Source organism: Crocodylus porosus, unplaced genomic scaffold (genome assembly GCF_001723895.1).
Source record: "Crocodylus porosus isolate Cpor-Errol unplaced genomic scaffold, CroPor_comp1, whole genome shotgun sequence".
Lineage (NCBI taxonomy): Eukaryota > Metazoa > Chordata > Crocodylia > Crocodylidae > Crocodylus > Crocodylus porosus.
This window is the reverse complement of record NW_017728941.1, coordinates 34,016-57,380: the sequence shown is the minus strand read 5'-3', so window position 1 is coordinate 57,380 and position 23,365 is coordinate 34,016. Positions and strand designations below refer to the sequence as shown.

The 23,365-nt window shown below is 49.9% G+C and overlaps 2 protein-coding genes across 5 annotated transcripts in view; both read left to right on the top strand.

The window, feature by feature from the left end:
• The first annotated feature begins 1,218 nt into the window (after positions 1-1,218).
• Positions 1,219-23,365, top strand: part of MRPL34 (mitochondrial ribosomal protein L34) — a 25,739-nt gene continuing 3,592 nt past the window's right edge. Inside the window, exons 1-2 of one of the 2 annotated variants that reach the window (XM_019548068.1) lie at positions 1,219-1,324; positions 1,398-1,682. In XM_019548068.1, the coding sequence (XP_019403613.1) occupies positions 1,269-1,324; positions 1,398-1,677 (336 nt within the window). In that variant the 5' untranslated portion in view covers positions 1,219-1,268 and the 3' untranslated portion in view covers positions 1,678-1,682. Of the gene's footprint in view, positions 1,325-1,397; positions 1,908-23,365 lie in introns of those variants that run through there. The other variant, XM_019548067.1, reaches the window with a different exon arrangement.
• DDA1 (DET1 and DDB1 associated 1) lies at positions 6,460-16,929 on the top strand. 3 transcript variants are annotated; one of them, XM_019548065.1, is made up of 6 exons: positions 6,463-6,555; positions 11,130-11,205; positions 12,785-12,865; positions 13,377-13,428; positions 13,808-13,869; positions 14,686-16,929. In XM_019548065.1, exons 2-6 carry the CDS (start codon positions 11,173-11,175, stop codon positions 14,794-14,796), a joined length of 339 nt encoding a protein of 112 aa, XP_019403610.1. In that variant the 5' UTR covers positions 6,463-6,555; positions 11,130-11,172; the 3' UTR covers positions 14,797-16,929. The 3 variants fall into 3 exon arrangements, with proteins under 3 accessions (XP_019403611.1, XP_019403610.1, XP_019403608.1); XM_019548066.1 differs by lacking the exon at positions 11,130-11,205 and having other exon boundaries at positions 6,460-6,555; XM_019548063.1 differs by lacking the exon at positions 6,463-6,555 and having other exon boundaries at positions 8,041-11,205.

Below are 23,365 nucleotides of genomic sequence, written 5' to 3'. Positions count from 1 at the left end.
GTGAAACACTGGAACAAGTCACCCAGGGAGGTGGGGGAGTCTCCATCCTTGGAGGTGTTTAAGACCCGGGTAGACAAAGCCTTGACTGGGATGATGTAGTTGGGGTGGGTCATGCTTTCAGCAGGGAGTTGGACCAGATATGACCTCCTGAGGTCCCTTCAGCCCTCATTTTTGATGATTTTATGATACACATGACATTAGCAAGTATCTGTGGAGGCCTCAGGGGAACCAGACTTGTGCACGTTCCACCTCAAACGGGAAACAGCTTGCCAATGTCCAACCTCCTCTGCCTCTTTAGGGAAGCAGGTGGTGTCCTCCCCACTTGTGCAGGTGGGGAGCCGAGCCACGGAAAAACCAAAGTGACTTGCCTAAGCCAGTGCCGGGCATCCTGGAGCCCTGCCTCAGAGGCCTGTCCAAGTCTCTCTGCCCTTGGAAAACCCTAATTCTTCCCCTGGCTGGACAAAGGAGTGAAAAGCCCTGCTGTGTGGCTGCTCCGGGCAGATCTCCAGTGAGCGCGCGACTGAGCGGCGACGCAAGGAGGTCTGGCCACGGAGGGGGCAGCATCTCCTCCAGCCCTACCCAGCCGCAGGCCCCATGCCAGTGCACAACAGGCGTGCTCAAGAGGCGCGCGCTGCGTTCGGGGGGTGCAGTCTCGTGCTCGAGCAATCAGCCGCCCGGTGCCAGGGCCAAACACCACGAGCAGCAGGAACGGCTGCCAGCAGGCACTTGGATGGAAATGCATTGGCATCGGGGCGGGGGTTGTTGCATGCTTGGTTTTTCTAATAATTTGGGAGCTGTGCAGTGGGGCACGGAGGATCTGAGCAGGGGGCAAGGCACTGGGAGCCTCCCCCTGTTCCCAGGGCAGAGGTGGGACGAGAAGAAATTTGGGGTGGGGAGAAAGCAGCCCGTCCGCGGGGTGGGGCTGGTCCAGCCGGTACCTAGGAGAACCCGGGCTGCAAAACTTCATCCTCTGATCTCGGCCGACCCAAGGGGCGCCCACGAGACCCGACCTCCGCTCCAGGCGCCCCACCGGGGACCAGACCCCTGCTCTCACCCAGCGGAGTGGGGGGAAGAACCCATGGGTCCTGCCCCTACTCCAGAGCAGCCAAGCAACCACACGCGTAGAACTACAAGCCCCAGAAGCCTCCGCGCTGCGCGCGGCCACCTCCCAGACACCCCTGCGCGCTCCAGCCCCGCGCGCCGTGATTAGTCGAGGGGGCGGGAGCCAATGAGCGTCGGCGTTGCTGGGGGGACGGTGTGGTCCAACCATGGCGGCTGCGTGGGGCCGCGGCCTGCGTCTCTGGCTTGGGCCAGCCGGCGGCAGGTAGGGCCTGGGACTGAGGCCTGGGCCCAGCCCCCGCCCCCGCAGCCCCTCACCGCCGGCTCTCTCCCCGCAGGTTCCCGCTGCTGCCTGCCGTCGCGGCCTGGGCCCCGCAGAGCCGGACGGCCTCCATCCTGTGCTCCTGGAGGCCGGCGGGGTTCTGCCCGGGGGGCCCGGGGCAGGCGCCCGGCTGGGGCCGCCCACCAGCGCGCACCAAGGCGCGCGGCAACGAGTACCAGCCCAAGAACTTGAAGCGGAAGCGGACCCACGGCTGGATAAAGCGCATCCGTGAGGCCAGCGGCATCAGGGTGATCCTGCGGCGCATGCTGAAGGGCAGGAAGTCACTGAGCCACTGAGGGACAGGCCAGCCCCGACCTCCACAACGATCCGGGAAACGCGACGGGGACCCAAGGATTCTTGGCTCTGCGGCCAATCGGGGCACCGCTTCTTCTCCCACCCCCACTCCCCCGTGACTGATTTTGTCCAGCGGCTCAGCCTTACTGTCGAGGGTGAAGCCACTCCGTCTCGCAAGCGGAGGGAGAAATTGTGAAACCAGATTTGTCATTAAAATGAATTGGTCTTCTGCTGCGGCTGCCTGCGTTCGTTCTGCTCGGGCAGAAACCTGACTGATTCACCTTTGTTCTCGGGGGTCGAGGAGAGCACTGTTTGGCTTGTCCTCTAGGGAGCCATCGGAGCTGACTTCCAGGCGGCCCCGTTCCCAGTCCCTCTAGCTCCAGTCACTTGTCTTTGGTTTGCTCATGAACAGGCCTAAAACAGGCATTTTAAGTTCCTCTTGAGGCAGCCTGGAGCCAGGTCCCGCAACTGAAGCTGCTTGGGTACATCTTTATACCCACTAGAGCTCTGGTGCAGTACGTGGGGCTCCACAGCGCCTCGAGGTCAGCCTGGATTGGTTAATTTATAGGGTCTGAGTCCAGGACTGGAGCTGTGGTCCTCTCTGAGGCTTTGTTTCCATCCTAGTGGATAGTGTAGATACATTTGTGTGTAAATATGTATAGTAGTATAGGTAGGTAGGTAGATATATAGATCTAGTCTGTATATCTATCGATATCTATATGTCTATATCGATTATATTGGCTAGATATAGGTATAGATGTTTCCTCCTGCAGCTCCACTAGAAAGAATTCCCTCTCAATGCTTAGGAAAGACTCCAGTGTGAAGAGCACCCAAAAAAGCTTTCTTAACCTATATTAGTTTCTTGACTTGCTCTGTGCTGATGAAAGTTGAGGCCCTGGCCTGTGCAAAGTCCTGCATCACAGAAATGTTACTTGGTCCCTCAAACTGGGGCACAAGCATCGGTCAGGTTTCCTGTCCTTGGTGGGGCTTGCACTGCATTAATGAGGTTGTAGGGGTTTTAAGGACAGCATCAGCAGTCCATATTTCAGGATCCTCAAAGGATATGGACACACACAGAGAACAGAGAATTCCTGCAAGGGTATAATACATTTTTTAAAATGCAAAGTAGATTTTTGTTCATTCCAGAAACAAATCTAATGAAATGTTCTCCTGGTGTCTTAGTGAAAATACTTCTTGACTTTTTTAATGAGAATGCTTCCTTGGCATTTTGCAAGCTCAGGCACCTTGTCCTGAGAGGCATGAGAAGCAAACTGTGAGGCTGTAACAAGTGTGATTTCACTGTCCAAGTGTAGTGAAATGTGAGAAGTAAATGAGACTTACTTGAGGGGGAGCTAAATGTTCAAATCTACTACAAGTGCAGCAACAAGAGAAAATTCAAGCTTTTATTCAGAAAATTCCAGAAATTCAGATTTCTCCTACCATGGTCGTTCAGTCAGGGGAAGAGTAATATAGGAGGGTGTAGGATCGCATGTTATCCACTGACATTGTGCAGAAATCCAGCTTCGTGGTTGCTACCTTTTTTATGCCCTCTTAAATTGTGTTGAAAGTTTGCTCCTGTTCCAAAGAGCCAGGGCGAACTTGGAGCACAATGTGGGACATAGAGCTGGACCTCACTGAAGTCTCAGTAAGTGTCTTCATCTCTTCCTAAGGGAAATTTAACAATATGGTGTCCCAGTGTACAAGCTGTTGTGGGTAGTGGAGCAGCTGGCTGAGCTGAGTGGGGATGTTTATAGCAAGTGACTTCAGCCTTTTGCTATCTGGAGAAGCAGCCCCAAACTCTTTCTGTTAAAGGTATGTAGCTGAGTACAGCTGGAGACATGTAGGCAGAATGCAATTCATAAATAAAAGGATTGCCCTCTTCCCTGATGAGGTAGCCACCATCAGCTGTGCTCAAAACACACTTTAATATTGAACGGCAAGCTGAGATTGGATGGTTGGGACAGGTGTATGGTGCCTTTTACTTTTCTAGGCAGGGGCTGCTAATTGCACGTGCTATTTCAGAGCATTGTAGCATACAGAAAATGCCCACATATGGACCTGCTGCTCTGTAGGGTTACAGAAAATGAGGGTTGAAGGGACCTCAGAAGGTCACATCTCATCCAACCCCCCTGCCCGAAGCAGGACCAGCCCCAACTACATCATCCCAGCCAAGGGCATAATACATTTTTTAAAATGCAAAGTAGAAAGCACTTTGCTAATAATCTGTCACTGGGGTTGTGAGCCTCAGGTAAGTGTCATTCTTTGTTCTCTGATGAGGAACCTGGGCCTCATTGATTTTTTTGTTTTGTTTTGTTTTGTGTAAGGATTGCTGAGGAGTTCAAGTTCCTGTTCACTTCAAAGGAAATTCAGGTGTTCAGCATTTTATGCAAGGCCACAGTTGAAATCGGCATGAGAACTCAGCAGTGCCTTGATCTCTGGGACTGTGTGAATATACTGTAGTACCTGACTTGAGATGCTTTGCTGCCGTGCCAGCAGAGCGCCATTGCAGCTGTGTGTTTAATGTGTCATACAGAGTTATAACACATGGGGCAACTTCCAGCTGAGAAGTTAGCAAACCACCTTCCAACTCAGCCAGACAGAGAGTTAGAAAAAGGGCTGGTGAGGGGGGAGCTCAGGTTCTGCCTGTCTCCAGCTCCTACCTTCTGGACTCACTTCCTCAGAAGATCTTTATATAGAGTTTGGAGAACCTAAACCTGGAAGAGATTGAGAGGATCATGTCAGGATCCCTTCCAGCCAACCCGATTGTTCCTGCCACCCTCTAGGACCAGGCCCCAGCAGTCCTACCCTTAAATACTTCAGTTTATGGAATCTCAACTGTTTCTCCCCCTGCGCAAACTTTGAAGACAATATAATGGGTTACTCATTCTTGGGAGTTTTCCTCAACTTTGAGTCTAGCATCCTCATGGGTCCTGGTTTTACATGAGTGAGGCAACAACAGCTGTAATTTGTGTTACAGTTCTCCGTTAGCTGCTTCAGGAGTCCAACCATCCTACTTTACACTGCCCTTTGTGGTAACTTCTAGGGTACAGACTAGCTCCTAGGAAGTTTCTGTCTCTACTCATCCTTCCTTGCTTTCAAAATTAACCTGAAAGTCTTTTAACACTGGCTTCTCTGTGGAATGCAATTCATCTGAAAATGTGGGTCATTTTGGACCCTGTAAAAGGGGCATACTAGTTTTGCCCCTGTCCTGAGTGATTCCACCCCTCAGCAGTATTGCGTGACACCTGAAGCCAGAGCAGGAAGAATGTATTATTAGACACTGACTACTGAAGTGATCCCATTATTTGCAAATTCTGCATAGGTAGAGACTATAAAATTAGCTCTTTTCAAAACTGGTTATGGGGTATCACAGTCCAGGTTGTCCCATCGCCCTCGCCCCCATCTTGTATTCAGAGCAGCAAGCTCCAATGTCTTCTCTGTCACTCATGTGCTTTGCATTTAATGTCATTCTCATCCTGCTGCACGGTTGTTTGGTGCAGGGCCCTGCCTTGGGCCTTGCCTGCGTTGTGACCTGATAACACATTCTGGAAGCGTCATGAACAACTTGCCTCACTTACTAACAGTCAGTGACTCATTAATAGATTATTCTTGACTTCTGGCACTGCCAGCTGTTCCGTTGGTCTGCCCCTGCTCTGCTGGGTGGGGCTGCAGGCCCAGGGCTTTGCCTGTACAGCAGCTTACGGTATAAATGAGAAAGAGAAGAGCAGGCTTGCTCCTCCATCTGTGGGGCTGATAAGCAAGGACACATGGATGCCAGTGCCTGTGAAAGAGCTGTTGCTACGTTTTAATAGGTGCAGTCTCAGAAATTGGCTGGATTGGGGTGCTGGTTGTAGCCGTGTTGGTCTAAGAATATAGATTCATAGATTTTTGGGGCTGGAAAGGACCTTACAAGATTTCATAGACATTAGGGCTGGAAGGGACCTCGTAAGATCGTTGGGTCCAGCCCCCCTGCCCAAAGATAATTGGGTCCAGCCTGCCTGGGTTGGGTAAATGTTCTTTGGGTAAATGTGATATCTTTTATTAGACCAGTTAAATAGTTGGAAAATTTGTTCTTTGCAAGCTTTTGGGTACAAACACCCTTCTTTAGGCAGAGGGAGAGTTTGGGGGTGGTTGCAAGCTGCAGCCAGGATGACCTGCTGCTCCATAGTATCATAGAAAATGAGGGTGTAAGGGACCTCAAGAAGTCATCTCTCTCCAAGCAGGACCAGCCCCAACTATATCATCCCAGCCAAGTCTTGGTCTAGCTGGGGCTTAAACATCTCCAAGGATGGAGATCCCACCACCTGTCTGGGCAGCCTGTTCTGGTGCTTCACCCTCCTTGTGAGAGGTTTTTCTAATATAGAAAGTGAGGGTTGGCAGGGACCTCAGGAGGTCACCTCTTTGGGCAGCCTGTTCCAGTGCTTTACTACCCTCCCAGTGAGAGTTTTTCCTAATATCATAGAAAAAGAGGGTGGGAAGGGACCTCAGGAGGTCACATCTAGTCCAACCTCCTGCTCCCCCTACTACATCATTCCAGCTAGGATGCCCACTGGTACCCAGCTGCTTGGGCAGAAGCTGCTTGCACCCTCCCCCTTGCAGGGACTACATCTCCCATGACGCATCGCGGCCGCACTTCCATCCGGGTCCTCTCCCCGGCAGGGCAGGCCTTTCCCGCTTAAACCTACCCCGCTGTCTATCGGGGCAGCGCGGAGCGACGGGCCCGCCACCCAATCGCCGCGCCGTTTCTTCCAGTCGCGCCCAATAGCCCGCCGAGGGCTGGGTAGAGGGGCGGGGCCTGCGGGAGGGAAGCAGGTTGCGTTGAGGAGCAGGGGTAGGAGTCGTGGGGCGGCGAGGCCGAGGCGGCGGCGGCAGGGAAGATGGTAGGTGCCCCCCCCCCCAAAAAATGGCGGCCCCCGGGGGCCGGGGCCTGCTCCCTCAGGGGCGACAGCCTCCCCGGCTGTCCCCGCGCCGCTTGGGCTGGGCCCAGGGACCGGGCTGGGGGGCCGCTTCCTCCCTCCCGCCCCCTTCCCCGCCCTTGTTTCTTTCTTTCCTTCCCTTCATCCTTTTATTTTAATCACCATCTGTTATTATTACTGTCCTCCGTAGTGTTATCATCATTAATATTATTGCTATCATCATCGTTACTGTCATGATTATTATTATTGTCATCATTATTATCACTACTGTCATGATTATAATTACTGTTACTGTCGTCATGATTATTATCATTGTTATGATCACTGTCATCATCATCATGATTATCATTACTTATCATGATTTATTATTATCATTACTATCATCACCATCCGTTATTGGTATCCTTATTGTTATTATCATCATCATTATTATTATCATTACTATCATGATTATTTTTATGATTATTAAGATCACAAGCCAGGTTGTGTAACACGGCGGCACAGTGCCGTCCCCACCCTTGGAGGTTTTTCAAGCTGGCGGGGTCCCCCCACCCTCCTTTTCTGTATTGCCCCGAATTTTTGCCCTGTTGGGGTCTGACAGGCCAGGCCTATCACGGCCTGTGTCGTGCGGCCGTCAGCAGGAGTCGCAGGTGTTGGGGCCAGTCCGGCCCCTGCTTGAGTTGCAGGGGTCGGCCGGGGTCCCATCACGAGGGTGGCCGTTCGTCCGGTTTGATAGAGGATGGCTCAGTTTTCTGATATGAAGCTGGACGCCTTTATGTCATATGGGTGAAAGCCTGCAGAGGGAAATAGAGGGTGTGAAGGTGTCCGGTTTTGTATTGAAAGGATGGAGCAGCAGAAAACCGGGCTGTCCTCTGTCAAACTGGATGAATGGACACCTTGCACATCTCCCCAGCAAGATAAACATCCAAACGTTTCCTCAAGGCATCTAGTTTGTGCTCCTGGGGGAGTCTGCTCCAGACTCTGGAGACTTGGGCAGTCAAGGAGTTTTCCCTTGTGTCCAGTTTAAAACCGTCTTCCAGCAGTTTGTTACCATTGGACCTTGTCTTCCCATGCAGTGCCCTGGTGAACAGATGTCCCCCCAGTTCCTTTCACCACAGGTTTTGGGGTGTAAAGACCAGAGCTGGGCAAAGTGTGGGCACACCACGGGTTTATAAAGGGGCGTCGTGATCCTCTGAGACGATATTATTATATGGATTTCTATCCTCCCCCATCCAGGAAGGCCAAGAGTGGCCAGCAAATAATTCCTCCAGCACGTCCCATGTGATGTATATGAGAATGGCCTGACACTTTCCGAGCTAGCCCACATCCCTTGAAGTCAATGCAGGGCGATTCATTTCTGTGGGTCCAGGAAAGAGATAATGGCCTGGCTGCAGTAAATGCAAGATGATTCTCTTTCCTGGACCCGTAGAAACAAATACTGGCCTGGGTGTATCTTTATGTTCTGTGGAGCTTTCTAGGCACAGTTATGGATCTTTGTTCAATAAGAGATTGGGAAATGATTTGGATTTAAATTTTAAAAAACCCAACAACACAGGGTTCATTTCAGTGTGTCATCCTGTTTTGAATGTCTGAGTTTGTGGGACTTCCACCAGTTCCTTCAAGGAGTCTATTTGAGGAGTTTGGAGACTTCGCCATCAGGGTAGCTCAGTTGAAATTCATACTTGTGTGGACAAGGTTATCACCATCGTGATCTCCAGTCCCTTAGTTAAAAAGAATTTGCAGCTAGGCTTGTGGCGTCATTGCAGGTCGGTTGAACAGTCAGAGGTAGAGCTCTAGGTTTTTTAGTACTGCTTTTGTTTTCCTGTTCATATCTCTAATTATGATTGATGCTTAGTAAAGGCTTCCAGTGAGGCTGAAGCTTAATCATTCAAATAATTCCTGGTGTAGGAAAGAGAGGGTTGTGGCTAGTAACCAGGGAAACTCAAGCCTTTCTTTGCCTGTTCCCTTTGGAGCTAAGGTGTTGTGAAGGTGCCGTGTGGTTGCAAACAAGCGAGATTCCTGTAATTCTCTTTGGTCCGAGGCAAGACTGATGTTTGTCTTGCTTTTGTCATTGAAATTGGAAAGGCTGTAATGATACTGGTGGAGTCCGCTGACACTTTGAAAAGCACTTTTACATCATAAAATTATTTTCCTGTATCTCATTTATCTTTAGATACATATCTAGAGTGGCTTCAATCCCATGTTGGCTTCTGGTAAGCTGAGATGCCCAAACGTGGGGACAATTGTACATATTTTAGGAGGCACCAAGAAACACATCACCCAGAAAGTAAATAACTGGGTGGTTTGCCATCCCCTCTCTTCTGTGGGGGGAGACGGCTTTTGGAAAATCTTCAATCACTACTTATTTGCAGTCTGTCAAAACAGGGTTCTGACTGCGATCTCTCGAAAGGGGGCTTCGCTGTTTAAAGGGCCTTTTCGTGTCAGTAACAGAACACAGAGTTTGGGGAGCTTGGCAGAGCAAAGAAATATTAGCTTTCAGTCCCCTGGTAAACTGCACAGCCGTGGACTGATTGCACAGGAATTCTTCCCTTGGTGTCTCGAGGAAATGGATCCTTGTTTTAAGTCCTTACAGCTCCTGTCGAGGGATGCAGCATCGCTTTCTAGTGCTGGAGGAGGAGAGAAACCAAGCTGTAAACATTTCCACATCTGACCCATCTATAGACCAAGTCACCTTGCTGTTTGCATACTTATCAGGCGCAAAACCCCAGTTCTTTCTGCTTTCTGTAGAAGTGAGCTGAAGCGCCATGTCTTGACCTGAACTCCTGCTAACTCAGGTCTCTGTGCGTGGCATTTACACTTTTGTAATATTCCTTGACAGCAGTGCCTTTGGATTCAGCATGATTAGATACCTCCCAGAAAGCAGAGCATTCTCAGGTAGTTTTGAAACTAGCTGGGGGTTATTTGCAGCAGCCTTTAGACATTGCAAGTGATTCCTTCTCTGTCAGGTGCCTTGCAGGACAACTGTTTGGAGAAAAGCTCTTCTAAGAGGAGATCTTTCAGTGTACTCTTAAGGATGTTGAGACGCAGGCTTGCTCAACATTTCCTGCAGAAACACATTGTACAATAACAGAATCTTTTCTGGGAACACAGTGACCCAAGCTATCACAAAGCAAAATGCTGGCTGTGTCACCTAGGATATATCCATTGAGTCAAGAAGGTGCAGTAAGGGGAGAGAGAGTTACTGAAAAACAAGTGTGTTTTTGCTCCTTCCATTATTTGAAACTGCAGATGAGCTGAGGCTTAGTAGAGAGCAGCTGAAGTGGCTAGGTGCAAAAGGTCTGGCATTTGAGTGCAGCGAGAGACTGAAGAAAGTGCATTTGGTTTGCATTGTAGTGGGGCATTAGTAAAGTTCATCTGAAATAGGAGGATAAATATAACCGGCGTGGATCAGAAATCCTAGTTGCACACTTGAGCTGAATCCTGAATGAGTGCATGATGCCTGGTTGTTCAGTTAGTCGCAGCAGAAGGACCTGGCTCTTTCTCAGTTTCAAAGCTTTCAGATAGCATGTCTCCCCTGAGCCCAGTGCCAACAATAGGGGGATATAGAAGAAAGTACAAAGAATAGCATATTGGAGGAGGTGCACCTGATATAGCTTGGTGGTGAGTATAGCAGAATCTGGGTGAAAGCTTATTTCTGTTGCATTGGAGTCTGAAGCCCCAAAGTTGGATCGTGGCTCTGAGTTAGGGTTTGCACAGACAAGCAAGAAATGGTCCCTGTCCTTGATAGAGTTTTCTGTCGAGGCAGGTGATGCACACATGGGTATTGTCCCCATTTTAGAGATGCGCGAGAGAGATTTGCAATTCATGTGTGATTATATGGGGAGCCTGTGATATACCTGGTAGCCAAGACCCAATCTCACAAGTCCTAAATCTGGTCCTGTAACCCCTAAAAGCTTGACTGCAAAGGGAGTTGAAACTGGAAAACAAAATCATTGACTTAAAAAGTAAGGACAGAGTAAAAAAATAACGTTTTCCATCACAGGCTGCTGCTTTGAATAAACTGCCACAGTAACCAACAGGAAAATAATTGCTCCCATTAAAAGAGTTTTTTCAGTTTTTGTTTTTAATTTCCTGCGAGGTCGCAGCATTTCAGCAGGGCTCTGCCTTCCCGCTGTTGCATGTGATGCTCAGGTTGAATAACTGCTCATTAGACGCTCTGCGTCTTGCTGTTAAACAAGTAATGCAGAGCCGGGATCATGCGCCCCAGTGCTGCCTTTCTGTTAAGTGTGTGTAGTGCCTGGACCTTTGACTGAGGCCTCTGTGCACTGTCTGCTCGGTGACATGGGCAAGGAAGGGGGTTAAACTGCTCCCACTCCTTCCCCACACCCATGCTTTGCTGTCCTTGTTGTCTTCCCTTCTTGTTTTGGGTTTGTGGTAGGGTTCATGCCACCCCCCAGGCAGAGACCCCAGCATGCAAACCACTGTGTAAGCACATCGCCGAAAGCCCACCCTTGCCCCAGGGAGCATACTTATTGCCTTTTTTTGCATTATTTGCCCCTTTGTTTCCTCGTTCTTAGGAAGGATAAAGGTCACTGGGAATCCTTTCGCTATAGACACATCATGAATGAGAGTGGTTCTGGATCTGGGCCAACGGTGGGTTGACTAACAGACCTCCCCCCTTCTGTTTCTAGATCACCCCCCTTCTCCCTGCATCAGTTTAGCTCGCTTAGCTGCAGCACACCTCCTGTCTTCTGCTGGTAGTGTTGGTGGGATGCTTCCCATGAGGCGCTGCCATTGTTGGCCATGGTAAGCCTGGCAGAGAACCATGAAGGATGGACCAGCCAGTGCCCACCCAGGGACTTGGGGGTCCTTTGTCATGCAGCGCACCACTAAGTCACTGATCCTGTTGCCACTGCCTGCCCCAGGTGTCTTAGTCTGCATGGGCTGGGGAGTGAGTCAGGCACACTGCCATCATGGTTCCTGTGACCCTGGACATCCAGCGGTCAGGCTGATAGTGCATCCCAGTGTAGGTGTAGAGGAAGCAGCTCTAACCACTAGCACAGCTGCCCTGGTGTACAGCTCGGTGACTCGCAGGGGCACGTTGCAGTAAACTCCAGGACGTGACGTCTGCTGGAGGAGTTTGTAGCCATCTTAATTCGGAGCCCACTTGAACAAACCAACCTCCTTGTGGTTACTAACATCTCAGGAGGAAAAATTCTGTTCCTTGAGGTTTTCCCCTCTTTTTTTTCTGCCAGACACCTGCAGCCCATCAAATTGTCAGAGTTTGGCATGCTTGGTGGCCCGTGGGACTTAGTAGCTAGCTGGCTGCTTGCCATAGGATGGGCAAGCTAACAGTCTGCCATTTGTTCCCTTTGATCTGCTGAGAGCACACAATGCAGCAGTAGGGTTTCTTTGTGTACTTTGTCTCTAACCCAAACTCAAAAGCAGAAGGTCAGATCCAAGCTGTCCCACAACTTGCCATGGCAGGGGGTTGGACTAGATGATCTACTCAGGTCCCTTCTGACCCTAGAAACTATGAAACTTCAACAGACCTAAATTTGCAGAGGCCATCCCCTGATCTCTTTCTTTTAATTTTACTGAAACCTTCCCCTGCATCATGTGCAGCGCAGCGCTGTGCTAGTGTGTGAGAGCCAGGGTGGAGCAGCCAGTAGTTGAAAATGAAAGTGGCTGGCCTGCTCTCAGCCTTCAGGCTGAAAAGCAAAAAAAACACGCAGCGTTCATAGCAAAAATCTCCGACTAATTCTCAAGCTTTGATTAATACGTCAACCTTGCAAAGGACGCTTGTTTTCTTTAAGTCAGTCACATTAAAACTGTTCAGGAAGCAATTTCCAGTAAGTTCACCGACAAACTTAATTTTACAAGCAGAACCTTACAGCATAGCTGCAGGCGATGGGGTTGTTAAAAATCCTCCTCTATGAAAACGGCAGTAGATCATTGCAAAGTCTTTACCGGAGAGCTGTAAAGGTGCTTAGGTGCTGGCAATTTTAGATAATGAGAACAGCGGGTAGGACACCAGACTTGTTTCCTTAGTTCAGCAGATATTCATTCTCCAGATCCAGCATTTGACCTGGTAGCTGTTGCCAACCTGCTTCCAAATGCTAAAGAAACCAACCTTACCCACCTGTGCTGCTCCTCTGAGCTCGTCTGGTTCATCTGCTGTATAATTCTTTACTTAATGCAGTAACCAATGCTGTCTTCTGTCTCCTTGTAGGCTGATTTTTTGAAAGGATTACCTGTCTACAACAAAAGCAACTTCAGTAGATTTCATGCAGACTCTGTATGTAAAGCGTCGGTGAGTAGCGTATACGTTCAGTCTCCTGGATGCTTCAGAAGATGGGTCTTTGCGTCGCAATCATGCAGAGCTCCAGCGGAGGCTGCGGTTTGAGATGGTTTTTAATTGAGCTGTACTTCCCTCAAAATAAGCGACCAGTGGTGTCCTTATGAGTTGGGATTGCTTATCAGAATCCCAGGGGAGGAGACCTCCCCAGACAACCTACCTTTCTGAAGTATGTTGGTGTTCTGGTGCATTTCCTTCCCGTATTTCTACCTTTTTAGTTTAGTGATGTGGAGCCCCGTGCAGAAATGAGACCTCTGTCCCATGCGAATAAATAAACCTTGCACCTATATGCTATAACATAATGGGGCAGCTTTCTGCAATGTGCAGCTTTATTGTGTTTATCCTTTAAATGAACCTGCTGCCGACAGTGGGCCTTGTCAGAGCTTTTACCTCTCCTTGGAGTGTGGGCTGAAGGGGTTTTTTTCCATTGTTGTTTTGTTCTGTAATTGTTCTAATTCTTCTACAGAATAGAAGACCGTCAGTATACCTTCCCACGAGGGAATATCCTTCTGAACAAAGTGAGTGTGTGCCCCTCTTACGTGTGAGGTTTCTAATGATGTGGACTGCAACGTTGTTCTGAGTTTTAGCATGGAAAATCCAGCATGCGCTTAATCTCACTTGAATGTTTTTAACCTCAGATCTCTGCTTTCTGGGTAGGGGTTTGATTTAAGTAGCTCCAGAGAGATTAAAGGTGCTTATCTTGTTACCAGTGATGCATGTTTTTCTCTGTCCTTATTGAATGATTATTGTACTTTTTTGGTATGAAAAGCCAGTGGTCGTGTGTGTGCCCTTTTGAGAAGGGGGATGACTTGTACATGAAATGAAGTCTTGTTCACCTGGCAATTTTCAGTGGTGCCTCGGAAGTGCCTTCAGAGGGTTTCTCTCTTTCTTTGACAGTCATAGTAACAGAAAAGACGAACATACTTTTGCGTTATTTACATCAGCAATGGGACAAAAAGGTACGGACCTGCTTTTTTCCATGTAAACCTTTGTCTCTGGTTTCAGACCTGGGGGGTTTGTCTTGCATGCATCCCATCGGTGTGGCTGCTAGGGGTTGCAGTTAATCACAACAAACACTTTGATCCAATCCTTGCTTGCTTTGCTGGAAGAGAAACGGGGTCACAAGACCCCTGCTTGCAGTAGGCCTGCTGTTTTCAGTACATATATGAGCAGAAAGCTAGCTGGCCCAGCCTTCCTGTACATTAATCCAGAACTCAAGAGACCTGCATCCCCGCTTCTCCACAGGCTTCCTGCCTGACTGTGCTGGTCCCTGAGCTTTTAAGAATGGGACTAAAAACCCTTCCCCACCTCGCACTGGTTGTGTGAGAGGGTTTTATGGAACTTAAGAGACTGGATGAACTTGGGGGCTGGACTCAATGATCTTCCGAGGTCCCTTCCAGCCCTAATGTCTAGGAAGTAATGTCTATGGATCAAAGCAGTGGAAGAGAATGAGGATCCTATTAGTGTTTCCAAAACACTTGATATCCCCGGACTAAAAGAGGCGAAGGATGAAGGTTTGCCTGCCAGCATCGCCACCAGGGTAGGAGAGCAGTCTGCAAGGAAAATCCTATAACCAGCTCAGCATTGGGCAGACCACGGTAGCATTCACCAGCTAGTTCCCACAAAGCAGCATTCTCCCCCCAGCCCCTCTCCCCAAAGAGCTTTAAGATCTGTGCACACAGGAATGTATGGCCCGACACTTGAAATGTTGTCACCTCCGCAGTGGATCGGGGTGGCGAATTTTGCTGATGTGACTTTCTCTTTGCTTCAAACAGAATGCAGCAAAGAAAAGAGATCAAGAGCAAGTGGAAATAGAAGGTGAGAATTCGGCGCCTCCCCGGAAAATCGCTCGGACAGACAGCCAGGATATGAATGAGGACACTTAAACTCTTGCTTGCTCCTCTCCTCCTTTTGCAGGCGCTTCCTGTTTTGTCTCAAAATGTGTAAATTTCTGTCCCTTCCCCACCCACCCCCCTCCACTATGCAGCCCAAACCACTTCTGACTTCATAGGAGACAATGTATTTATTTTTTTTTCCCCTTCAGTTTTTATTTATGCCATGAAACTTATGGGGCAGTGGTGGAGCAAGTCAGCAAGCAGTGTAGTGTAACTTCCCTTGATCCTTTTTAAAAAACATCCTGTCACTTCTGGGGTTTGTGCTGCCTGTTCCTTAACTAGCCCAGTCTAGCCATGGAAGCCTGGATAGGAGACGTGGGTTTACAGCAGAACCTTCAGTGGCATAGGCTTTCTGCTCCATGTACACATCGTTATGACAGAGGCTAACTTTACAGTCTGGCAGCGATTGGGGCGGGGGAGGCCTTTGTCTCCCTCCCAAATGTAACTTACAAAATGGGCACCATACTAGAAATCATGGGGGTTATTTGGGATTATACTGATCTTATCAAATGTGTTCTCACCTTGATATAACCATTGTATCCCTTTTGGCCTGTCCTGTGAAGGCCGCAGCCTGTGTTCAGCCCGCGTGTATTATCACATGCATCAGTGATCATGGAGAGTACAAGTGAAAGATGTGTTACTTGTGTTGCTCTTGAAATATAAGTCCTTTCGTCTTGGAAGGACTTGGTATGTGCAACTTCTCCATTGGAATAAAAAGGATGCTTTTATCCTACGCTGAGTATTTGATCGGCACTGCGTGTTAGACGACGACAGATGGGATGAGTTGGGTAAGCCTGCCTTTGACTGCTGCTGGGGTGCATAAGCCAGCTTTTTGTCCTCAAGTCACACATCGCATTGGGAACAGCTTGACTCTTTCCTCTTTCTCCACCGTTATCTCAGAAAAATGGTACCTTGTTGTGTGTGCCCTGGAGTGTCTGTATGTCTGGAGCAGAATCCAAGACCCCTGGATGCAAAGTAGCTGACCAAAAATGTGAGCTTCCATGGTCTGTATTCAAGGCCAACTCTATTTCTTTTGGACAATGACAGCTCAGTGCCTGTCACCTGTAACCCTTTATTGACTCTTCAGTAGAAGCCAAATGCAGAAACCCTAAAGACGCCTAGATGAAATCAAAGTTCAGAGGGAGTTAAAAGAACCGGCTGGTAGAAGGGGTGTCGCTCACTATTGACTGTCCAGAATGGTGTAATTGGAGAAGCTGATCTGACATTGTGTTAGGTTTAAGTCTAGATTGTTGCATTTAATTGCTCTTCCCCTGCTTTCCACTCATCCACAATTCCTGAATGAACTGAGTCCAGGAACAGTACGCCTGCGTAAGATGAATTCTATAAGGGGCTCAAGCCATGTCTGACTATAGTGGTTAAACTCAGATGAAAGACTTGAGGATGAGGGCTATGCCATGCCCTTGACTGCGCCATGCCTGCGAGACCGGTGGAAGGGATGTGTCCGGGGGAAAAAAAGACTGAGAATGAAACGGTGTGGCTGACAGCTTTATCGTATGGGACAGGACTTTGTGAAGAGCAGGGCACAGCTCATTTCTTACTGCAACCGTTTTTAAGTGTATATAAGGCACAAGCTTCTGACACATTGTGTAAATTTAACCTTTTTTTTAAAGTTAACACTGTTGAGTAGCTTAGACTTCAAATTGTACCTGCCTTCAAAATTGTTTTGCTGTGGCAGCACCCCTCCAGATCACCTGAGCTTTGGGTAAAAATACCAGCTGTGTTGGGGAGGTAAAAAATACTTTTCCTTCTCTGTATGATCTGCTGGCGCTCCTGTTCTTTTCCTAGAGCAGTGCTGCCAAAAAGATGCAGCATGTGAAATGCAAGAAATAAGCAGAAAATGCCATGTCCACATCCACTTTTACTAGGATGCGTTAAAAGGATCATAATTCTAAAAGAAGACGTCGGGGATATAGCTGACGATAAAGTGTGTCCATCCTGTGTTTTGAGCCTAATTTGAGGGTCTCTGCCTCAAGACTGATGTTTGTACAGTGCTTTGAAGTCGTAAAATGCTGTATACTTCCTGATCACTGCAGAGAGATTTGAGCTTTGCTGACTTCCCTGCTAGACAAGAGCGATGCACTATTAAAGAGAGATGGCAGTTCACCCTGTTGTAAGTGCCCTTTCTTCCCTTTGGTGGTATCCTTGCTGGAAGGGGAGCCTTTGAAATCGTAACAGATGAAGTGTTACTTTCTAGTTGTCAATCTCAGTAAATCATACGGAAAGTTTTTTGTTTTATTTTATTTTTTTCAGTTGACGAAAAAAGCTTCCCTTGATTCCCTGAAAGCAGAACTGAAACAGTGGGGAGAAACCCAAGCGTGCTATAAACCTCTGAGCATCCATTTAATCAGGCCTTACTTTGCTTCTGAAGCCAGCTGGGCTTCCTGATGTTTGCAGACGGGTGTCTTTGCAGCCTGTTGAAACTTTGATAGTCTTGCTCAGCTTCCAAAGGGATCCAGTCTGAATTGCCACTTGCCATGCTGCTAATGGCTCTGAAATGCCATCCTCAAGCTGCTGCGCTTTTGGCATGCCTTCAGTGCTATTAAACGTGTGGTCAGTGTATCGGGTTGGGACTCTGCATGTGAGAACCTACCTGTCTGTATTAAAAAGAGCCCGTGGACCTTTTCCAACATAGTTTGTACATGTAGATCCTCTAGTTTCTTACTCTCTTGTCACAAAGTGACTGGGATTTCACACCTCTTCGGGGTGTTTTGTACACATCTTTGCAGTGGTATTTGTATTGTTTTTCATAGCAGCATGTATCACAAGTGTATAAAAGCATTAGGAGCTTGGCAGGTCAGAGTAGATGGCCTGGGGTGACCACAGGAAGGGGAGCAGCAGGAGTGCAGCCCTTGTGCCGAGAAGAGGCGAAGTCCTAGGAAGAGGCCACCCCAGTGCAGTGTGTTGCTAGCTGGCGTCGGCCTCCACTGCAAGACAGGCCGCCCACGTCCTAATAAGCAGAAAATCTTGTGCTATCCCTGTTTAGTAACCACTGGACCCAGCTAAGTGTGCTCTGGGTAAACCTAATTTATTTTCTTTGGAAGTGTTGCCTTTTTTATTGTAGAAACTGGATGTAGTCAGTGTGCCTATAAGATTAGTGACCAATGTGCAGGCAAAACCAAAGAGGGCTAATGAGCTAACCCTACACATGGCATGTTGAGTCCAGAGGAGCATGTGGATGGCCTTTCCTCTCTCCTGCACAAATGCATCAAAGATCGGGGGGGATTTTTTAAACCGCCAATGGCTGTTGCTGCAAGCAGTCTCATCTGATCAGCGAAGGCCCCATTCAGCTCTGTTTGACCCTTGAAACCAGCCAGGTTGCTTTATTCTGGCTAAGCTTATTCAGCCCACTAGCGGTAACACGTTCAGCATTGCAGCCGGTTGCTGGTGCAAACATGGGGAAGCACAGGAGAATGCCAAGGTAGCTGGTATCATTCACACGCCCCAACAGCGCGGTGTCAAGCCAGACTGCTGTGGGCATCTGTGGCATGGCCGCACCTTTCAGGAGGGGATGGGAGTGAGGGAGAATCAACCCCCAAAAAAGCCATTTGAGGCTATGGTGGAACTAGAAACAGGCCTTGGCTTACAGAGCTCCAGCTACGCTAGTATGTAGGAAGCAGTACCTTAAATACTTCTGGAGCCTGATGGCTAATTCCTAAAGAACTGTTTTTACAAGGGACTTGAGCCATGTCTATTAGTAACACATTTCTAATATGGCCTGTGTCCCACTGCAGACACAGCGCTGTTGAACAGGAGCGGATCCCGTACCAGGCTCGGGGGCTACTCCCGGTTCCCTGACCCTGCTGGGGCAGGCATCTTGTAGGCCAGTTGCCCGGTGCATTGGCTTTTCCTGCTAAACACTACTCGAGGGTGGCTTTGCCAAGGAGGGGGTCACAGATGCCAAGCTCCCCAACACACCCCGCGTTCAGGTGACGGGCAGGGGATTTGTTCCAGGCTACTGAACCAAGGTGATGGCTGCAGGGTTTCAAAGAGCCATAATCTTGTTGGCTGGTCTTTCTCCAGCCCTCACGACCTGTGCCTTATGTAGCGATTCCCTGGTTAGCACTTGGACTGTTTGCTTGGTGGAGCCAGGATTCAGCCGCAGGCTGGGGAAATAGGACTGCTAACCTGTCCTTGGAGTAGCTCGGCTAACCTCAGAGGCATCTCGAGTGAACACCTTGTCTTCAGGGCTGAGTGGTGCTGGGGTCACAAGCAGAAGTACCCCTTAGCCCTTTTCCATTACTGTCCCACTGATACGACTTTCTTCTGCCGCTCGGAACATACGTTAGTCCTTAGTGTGCGTGTATGCTTATGCCACGATCTCTTGTTCCCTGGGTTAACCATTGACAGCAGCAGGGAGCTCTGCCTTCCGGGCATCTCGTCCCCTCTGCAGCCTAGGCCGCACCGGGGAACTGCGGTGCACGGGGCGGCTGGATGTTGGCCATCGCAGCCTCTTTTGCAGTAAGGGTTTTTTCCGGGGCAAAGCACGTTCTCGTCCCTCGCCCTGTCCCCCAGCGCAGCCAGCGGAAGGACTCATTTTGTGGCACTTCCATTCAGACCAGTGCCATCCAGAATGATTCTGGTGATGGGAAAATGCTTACTGATTTTTAGAGAGCCCTGAGAAATTTAGCTTCTTACAAGCAAGTTCACCTTGAACCCTGTAACTTGGGAATGGCTTATTGGTAGGAGAGATCCAAAGGTAGGATGGGCAAGCTTTAGCTGAATTCAGATAAGAGATGAACTGCTGGCGGAGGTGGCTGCGTCAATTGACTGGTGAGAGAAGCCTGCATCTCCCCAGGCCTGGGTTGAATCCTGTTCCCATCTGAATAGCAAATGGAGTTTTATGCATGTCCTCAGCTTTCCTGTACCTACCAGCATGCTCCCTTGGCTGAGAAATGGATGCCCAGGTTGCAAGAGCCAAGGCATTAGGAGGACGAAGCTGCCTTAATAATGATCTGTGCATACCAGGGAGGTGAATCGGCGCCATCCTTGGATATAGTTACTGCTTCAGCTTCCTCGCCTTTGCAGGGGCACCCGAATCATCATGCTGGGAGCTTAGCCAAGTCTTCATTGCTACCAGGGCCAGAAACGCTGCATTGCTCCCTGGTCCCTGTCGCTGTCCTGCGCATAGCAGGGGCTGTAACTTGTTGTAGGATCTTAGTCAACATTAAGAAAATGCTTTTTTCATTGTGGGGAACAATGCAGTTAGTCAGCTGTTCTTTCTGGCTTGGATAAGTAGCGTATGTGCACATGTGCGTGTGAATATTTTTATTCCTGAGCGGTTAATATTTACTAGCATCATATTTATTTCAACACACTTGCGTAGCAGGAGGAAGAAGACAAGAGAAAGCTATTTCCCTGGCTAGCCCCATACTTTGTTCCTTAACGGTGTCTGTCTGGGGTTGTGGAAAAGTCCAGGTGAAAATGGCCAAGGACTAGTCGATTATATTATTGGGGGGCTGGACCCGATGATCTTGCGAGGTCTGTTCCAGCCCCTGACAGTTTATATCAAGTGACGTGAAGTGTGAAGCGGCAGTCGGTGATGCTCCATTGCCTTGTATCCCTGTGCGAGATACAGGCACAGCTGGACTGGACTGTCAGATACATGTTTCTTCCTGCTTAGCAGTGCAAAATGTATTGTTACAGCTTTACCAGGCTTTTTATTAGGACTAATCTGCGTAGCCAACTAGATCAGTCGCATGTGACAGCTGAATGTCTGGGGCTTGGCCTTATCTTTCTAGCCATCCCAAATTGCTTCTCTGTCTGGCCCAGCCTGGCTGGAGTACAGAATCCCAGGATTTCTTCCCACCACTCCCTGTGTGTGCCTAGGGGCCCGCGGTACCTACTTCTCCTTCTGTTTCTGTACAAGGACGTTCCAGCTCGACCTTTCCCCGTAGTCTTTGGAAAAGCGTCTTGTCTGTGGCGGGGAATGGGCTGCGGTCTCGAGGGGTAACTGTAAATACACTGTCCTCAACAAATGTCACGGCTGTTGGATTTTAGCATTTATTTTTAAACTCCTGTTTGATACGGTGTATAATAAATTTGCAGAATTTAGAGGATTAGAGCTCTCTCTTTCTTTGCCTTCCTTACAAGCGTGAGGGAGTTGCCAATGTGACTGGAGAAGCCGGTGCATGGGGTACGGGTTGGCCATGCATTAAACCCCATAACTTGGTTACCAGGGATCCTGGTTTTCTCCAATTTTAAAAAAATCCCCAAGTTTTGGTTTAAAACAAATAAGCCCAAATCCACATTTCTCCACAATTTAAATGAAACACCACTAATGTATGGCTATATCTATACATTAGTGGTGTTTAATTTTAATCATGGACAAATGTGGATTTGAGCTTGCTTGTTTTTTAAAAACAAAAATTGGGATTTTCTTTTTAAATCGGAGAAAACCAGGATCCCTGTTGATCACGTATCTGAGCGGGGGCAGAATAACAGGAATCAAACGAGCACGGCTCTTCTGCCCGGCTCATTTGAACTTGGATCTGAAATGCTGAGCAAAGCCCCATGATCTGGGATATCTCATGTCAGGGAACACAAAGTTCAGAGTGGAAACGTCCTGGTAGAGGCAGACAGATAAGCTGGTGGCTGCTCGCAGGGGCCTCTGTGCCATCCTTGGACCCTGGGGATCTGCAGGTCCTAGAGGCCTTTGCGCTGCCGGGGAGAGGGCAGGGAAGAAACATCACATTTGTGTATGACGGGGCTGAGGCCCCTGGGGCCTCATGCTGCGGTTCACGGAGGCCAAAACCCTCCCGCTGGAGCTGAGCGCAGGGGGAAGTGCCCTTCCCTGGGGCTGGAGCCCCCAGGACCCTGCTATGGGGCAAAGGAAGGGGTCGGTGCTACCACTTCCCATGAGATCTGTTCTTTCCCCTAAAAGTCCCACCCTACCATGGGGGTGAGGGGTCTCGTGCAGTGATCACACGACCCCCTCCAGCTATGCAACCCCCTGGGCTCTTATCCCACGTGCGCTGTCGCCTCTCGAAGCTCTTGCCTGGCGTCATGGGGAGCAGCTGGGGCTCCCCGCTTGTGGTACTGGCTCGGGGATGGGAGCTGGTGGGGCCACCCCGGGGCAGGGGGTTGAGGCAGCAGGCGGAGAGACCCAGCTCTGTTGAAATATATTTTTATTGCATTTCTGCAGGTTTTACAAAAATATGACAAAATAAATTAAAAAGAAATAAATAATCCCCTTTTTCTTTTTGTCTCCTTGATTCCGACGAAAAGAAACAGAACGCGGCAGAAAGGAATCGGTGCTTTGTTTATGACCGCGTCGCCCCCCGCGTACAGTCGCTGCCCCCCCAGAGGCAGGCGCTACAGGCCGGACAGGGTGGAAATGCTTTGCATAGGGGAGCGCTTAAAAATCCCTGGGCTGGGCTGGGGTGGGCTGGGGGTCTGGCAGCAGCCAGGACCCCCACCCGGTGCCTGCCGTCTTCGCCCGGGGACAGTGGGGGCAGGCAGGGGAGCTCTCTCCCTGAAAACTGGTGCGATGGCAGAGCGATTGGTGAGCGTGGGTGGCCAGAGTTCAGGGAGGCCAGAAAACAAAGCCAAGGAAGGGTGAATGGAGCTGAGCTGAGCCCCCAGACCGGCTCCTTCAGCCCCTCCAGCTGCAGGGCAGGATCTTTGGGACTTGAGCCAGGAGCCCCTGGGCAGCGAGGGGGTCAGGGTCATGGCAGGGGAAGGGGGAACCATGTCTCTGCTCTGCTTCCCAGGAAAGCATCCTGCTGGGTGCGGGGCACGAGCTGTAGTCCTGGCGGGGAAGAGCCAGGCTCAGCCCTCCTGTAGCATCTCAACAGCGGCTCCCCATCACTTCTGGGCGCACCCTGATTTCCTCTGCGCAGCCTGTGCCATGCCCTGCCCCAGGCTGCTTTGCAGCCCCGGGTAGGATCTCCTGCCCATCCAGCTCCCCCTTCTCTGCGCTCCTTGGCCCAAAGGCCCCAGTCTCCAGTGGGAGGGGGCAGCTGCACGGGAAAGGGGAGACCCCTGGCCTTCCCACGCCCCTGCCCGCGTTATTGCTGCGATGCATAGCTTTGTGCTCAGACAAACGCCCCCTTGGCTGGTGGGAGATGCGCAGAAACCCCCACACAGTTTCCTGGCCCCTGGGTCTAGAAAGGCTCCCGCTGCCCTGCAGGTGGGGGGGTGCGTGGCTCAGGTCCGGGGCAGGGGGGCATTCAAAGACACCGCAGCAACTTGGGGCTGGGGGGAGGCTGGAAGCGCTGCTGCCCTGGGAGAAATGGGCACGGGGGCATCAGCTACGTATCAGCGGTAAGGAAATAAGCAGCGCTCGCTCAACCCGCCCTGCAGCCTGGGACTGGACCCCGGCCCCATCCAGGGCACCACCGACCTGGGCACTGGTGCTCGCAGAGCTGTCTCTCCCTGGCGTTGTGCAGGTGAGACGAACCAGCCCCACACCAAGGCCCGACTCTGCCCTGCCAGCCTCGGTAAAGCTCCCACTAGCTACAGCAGAATCAAAGCCAGACCCACCCCCCTCCCTCCCTGCTCCACATCCCCCCAAAGTTTTTGGTTGCTCCTAATGCACTGC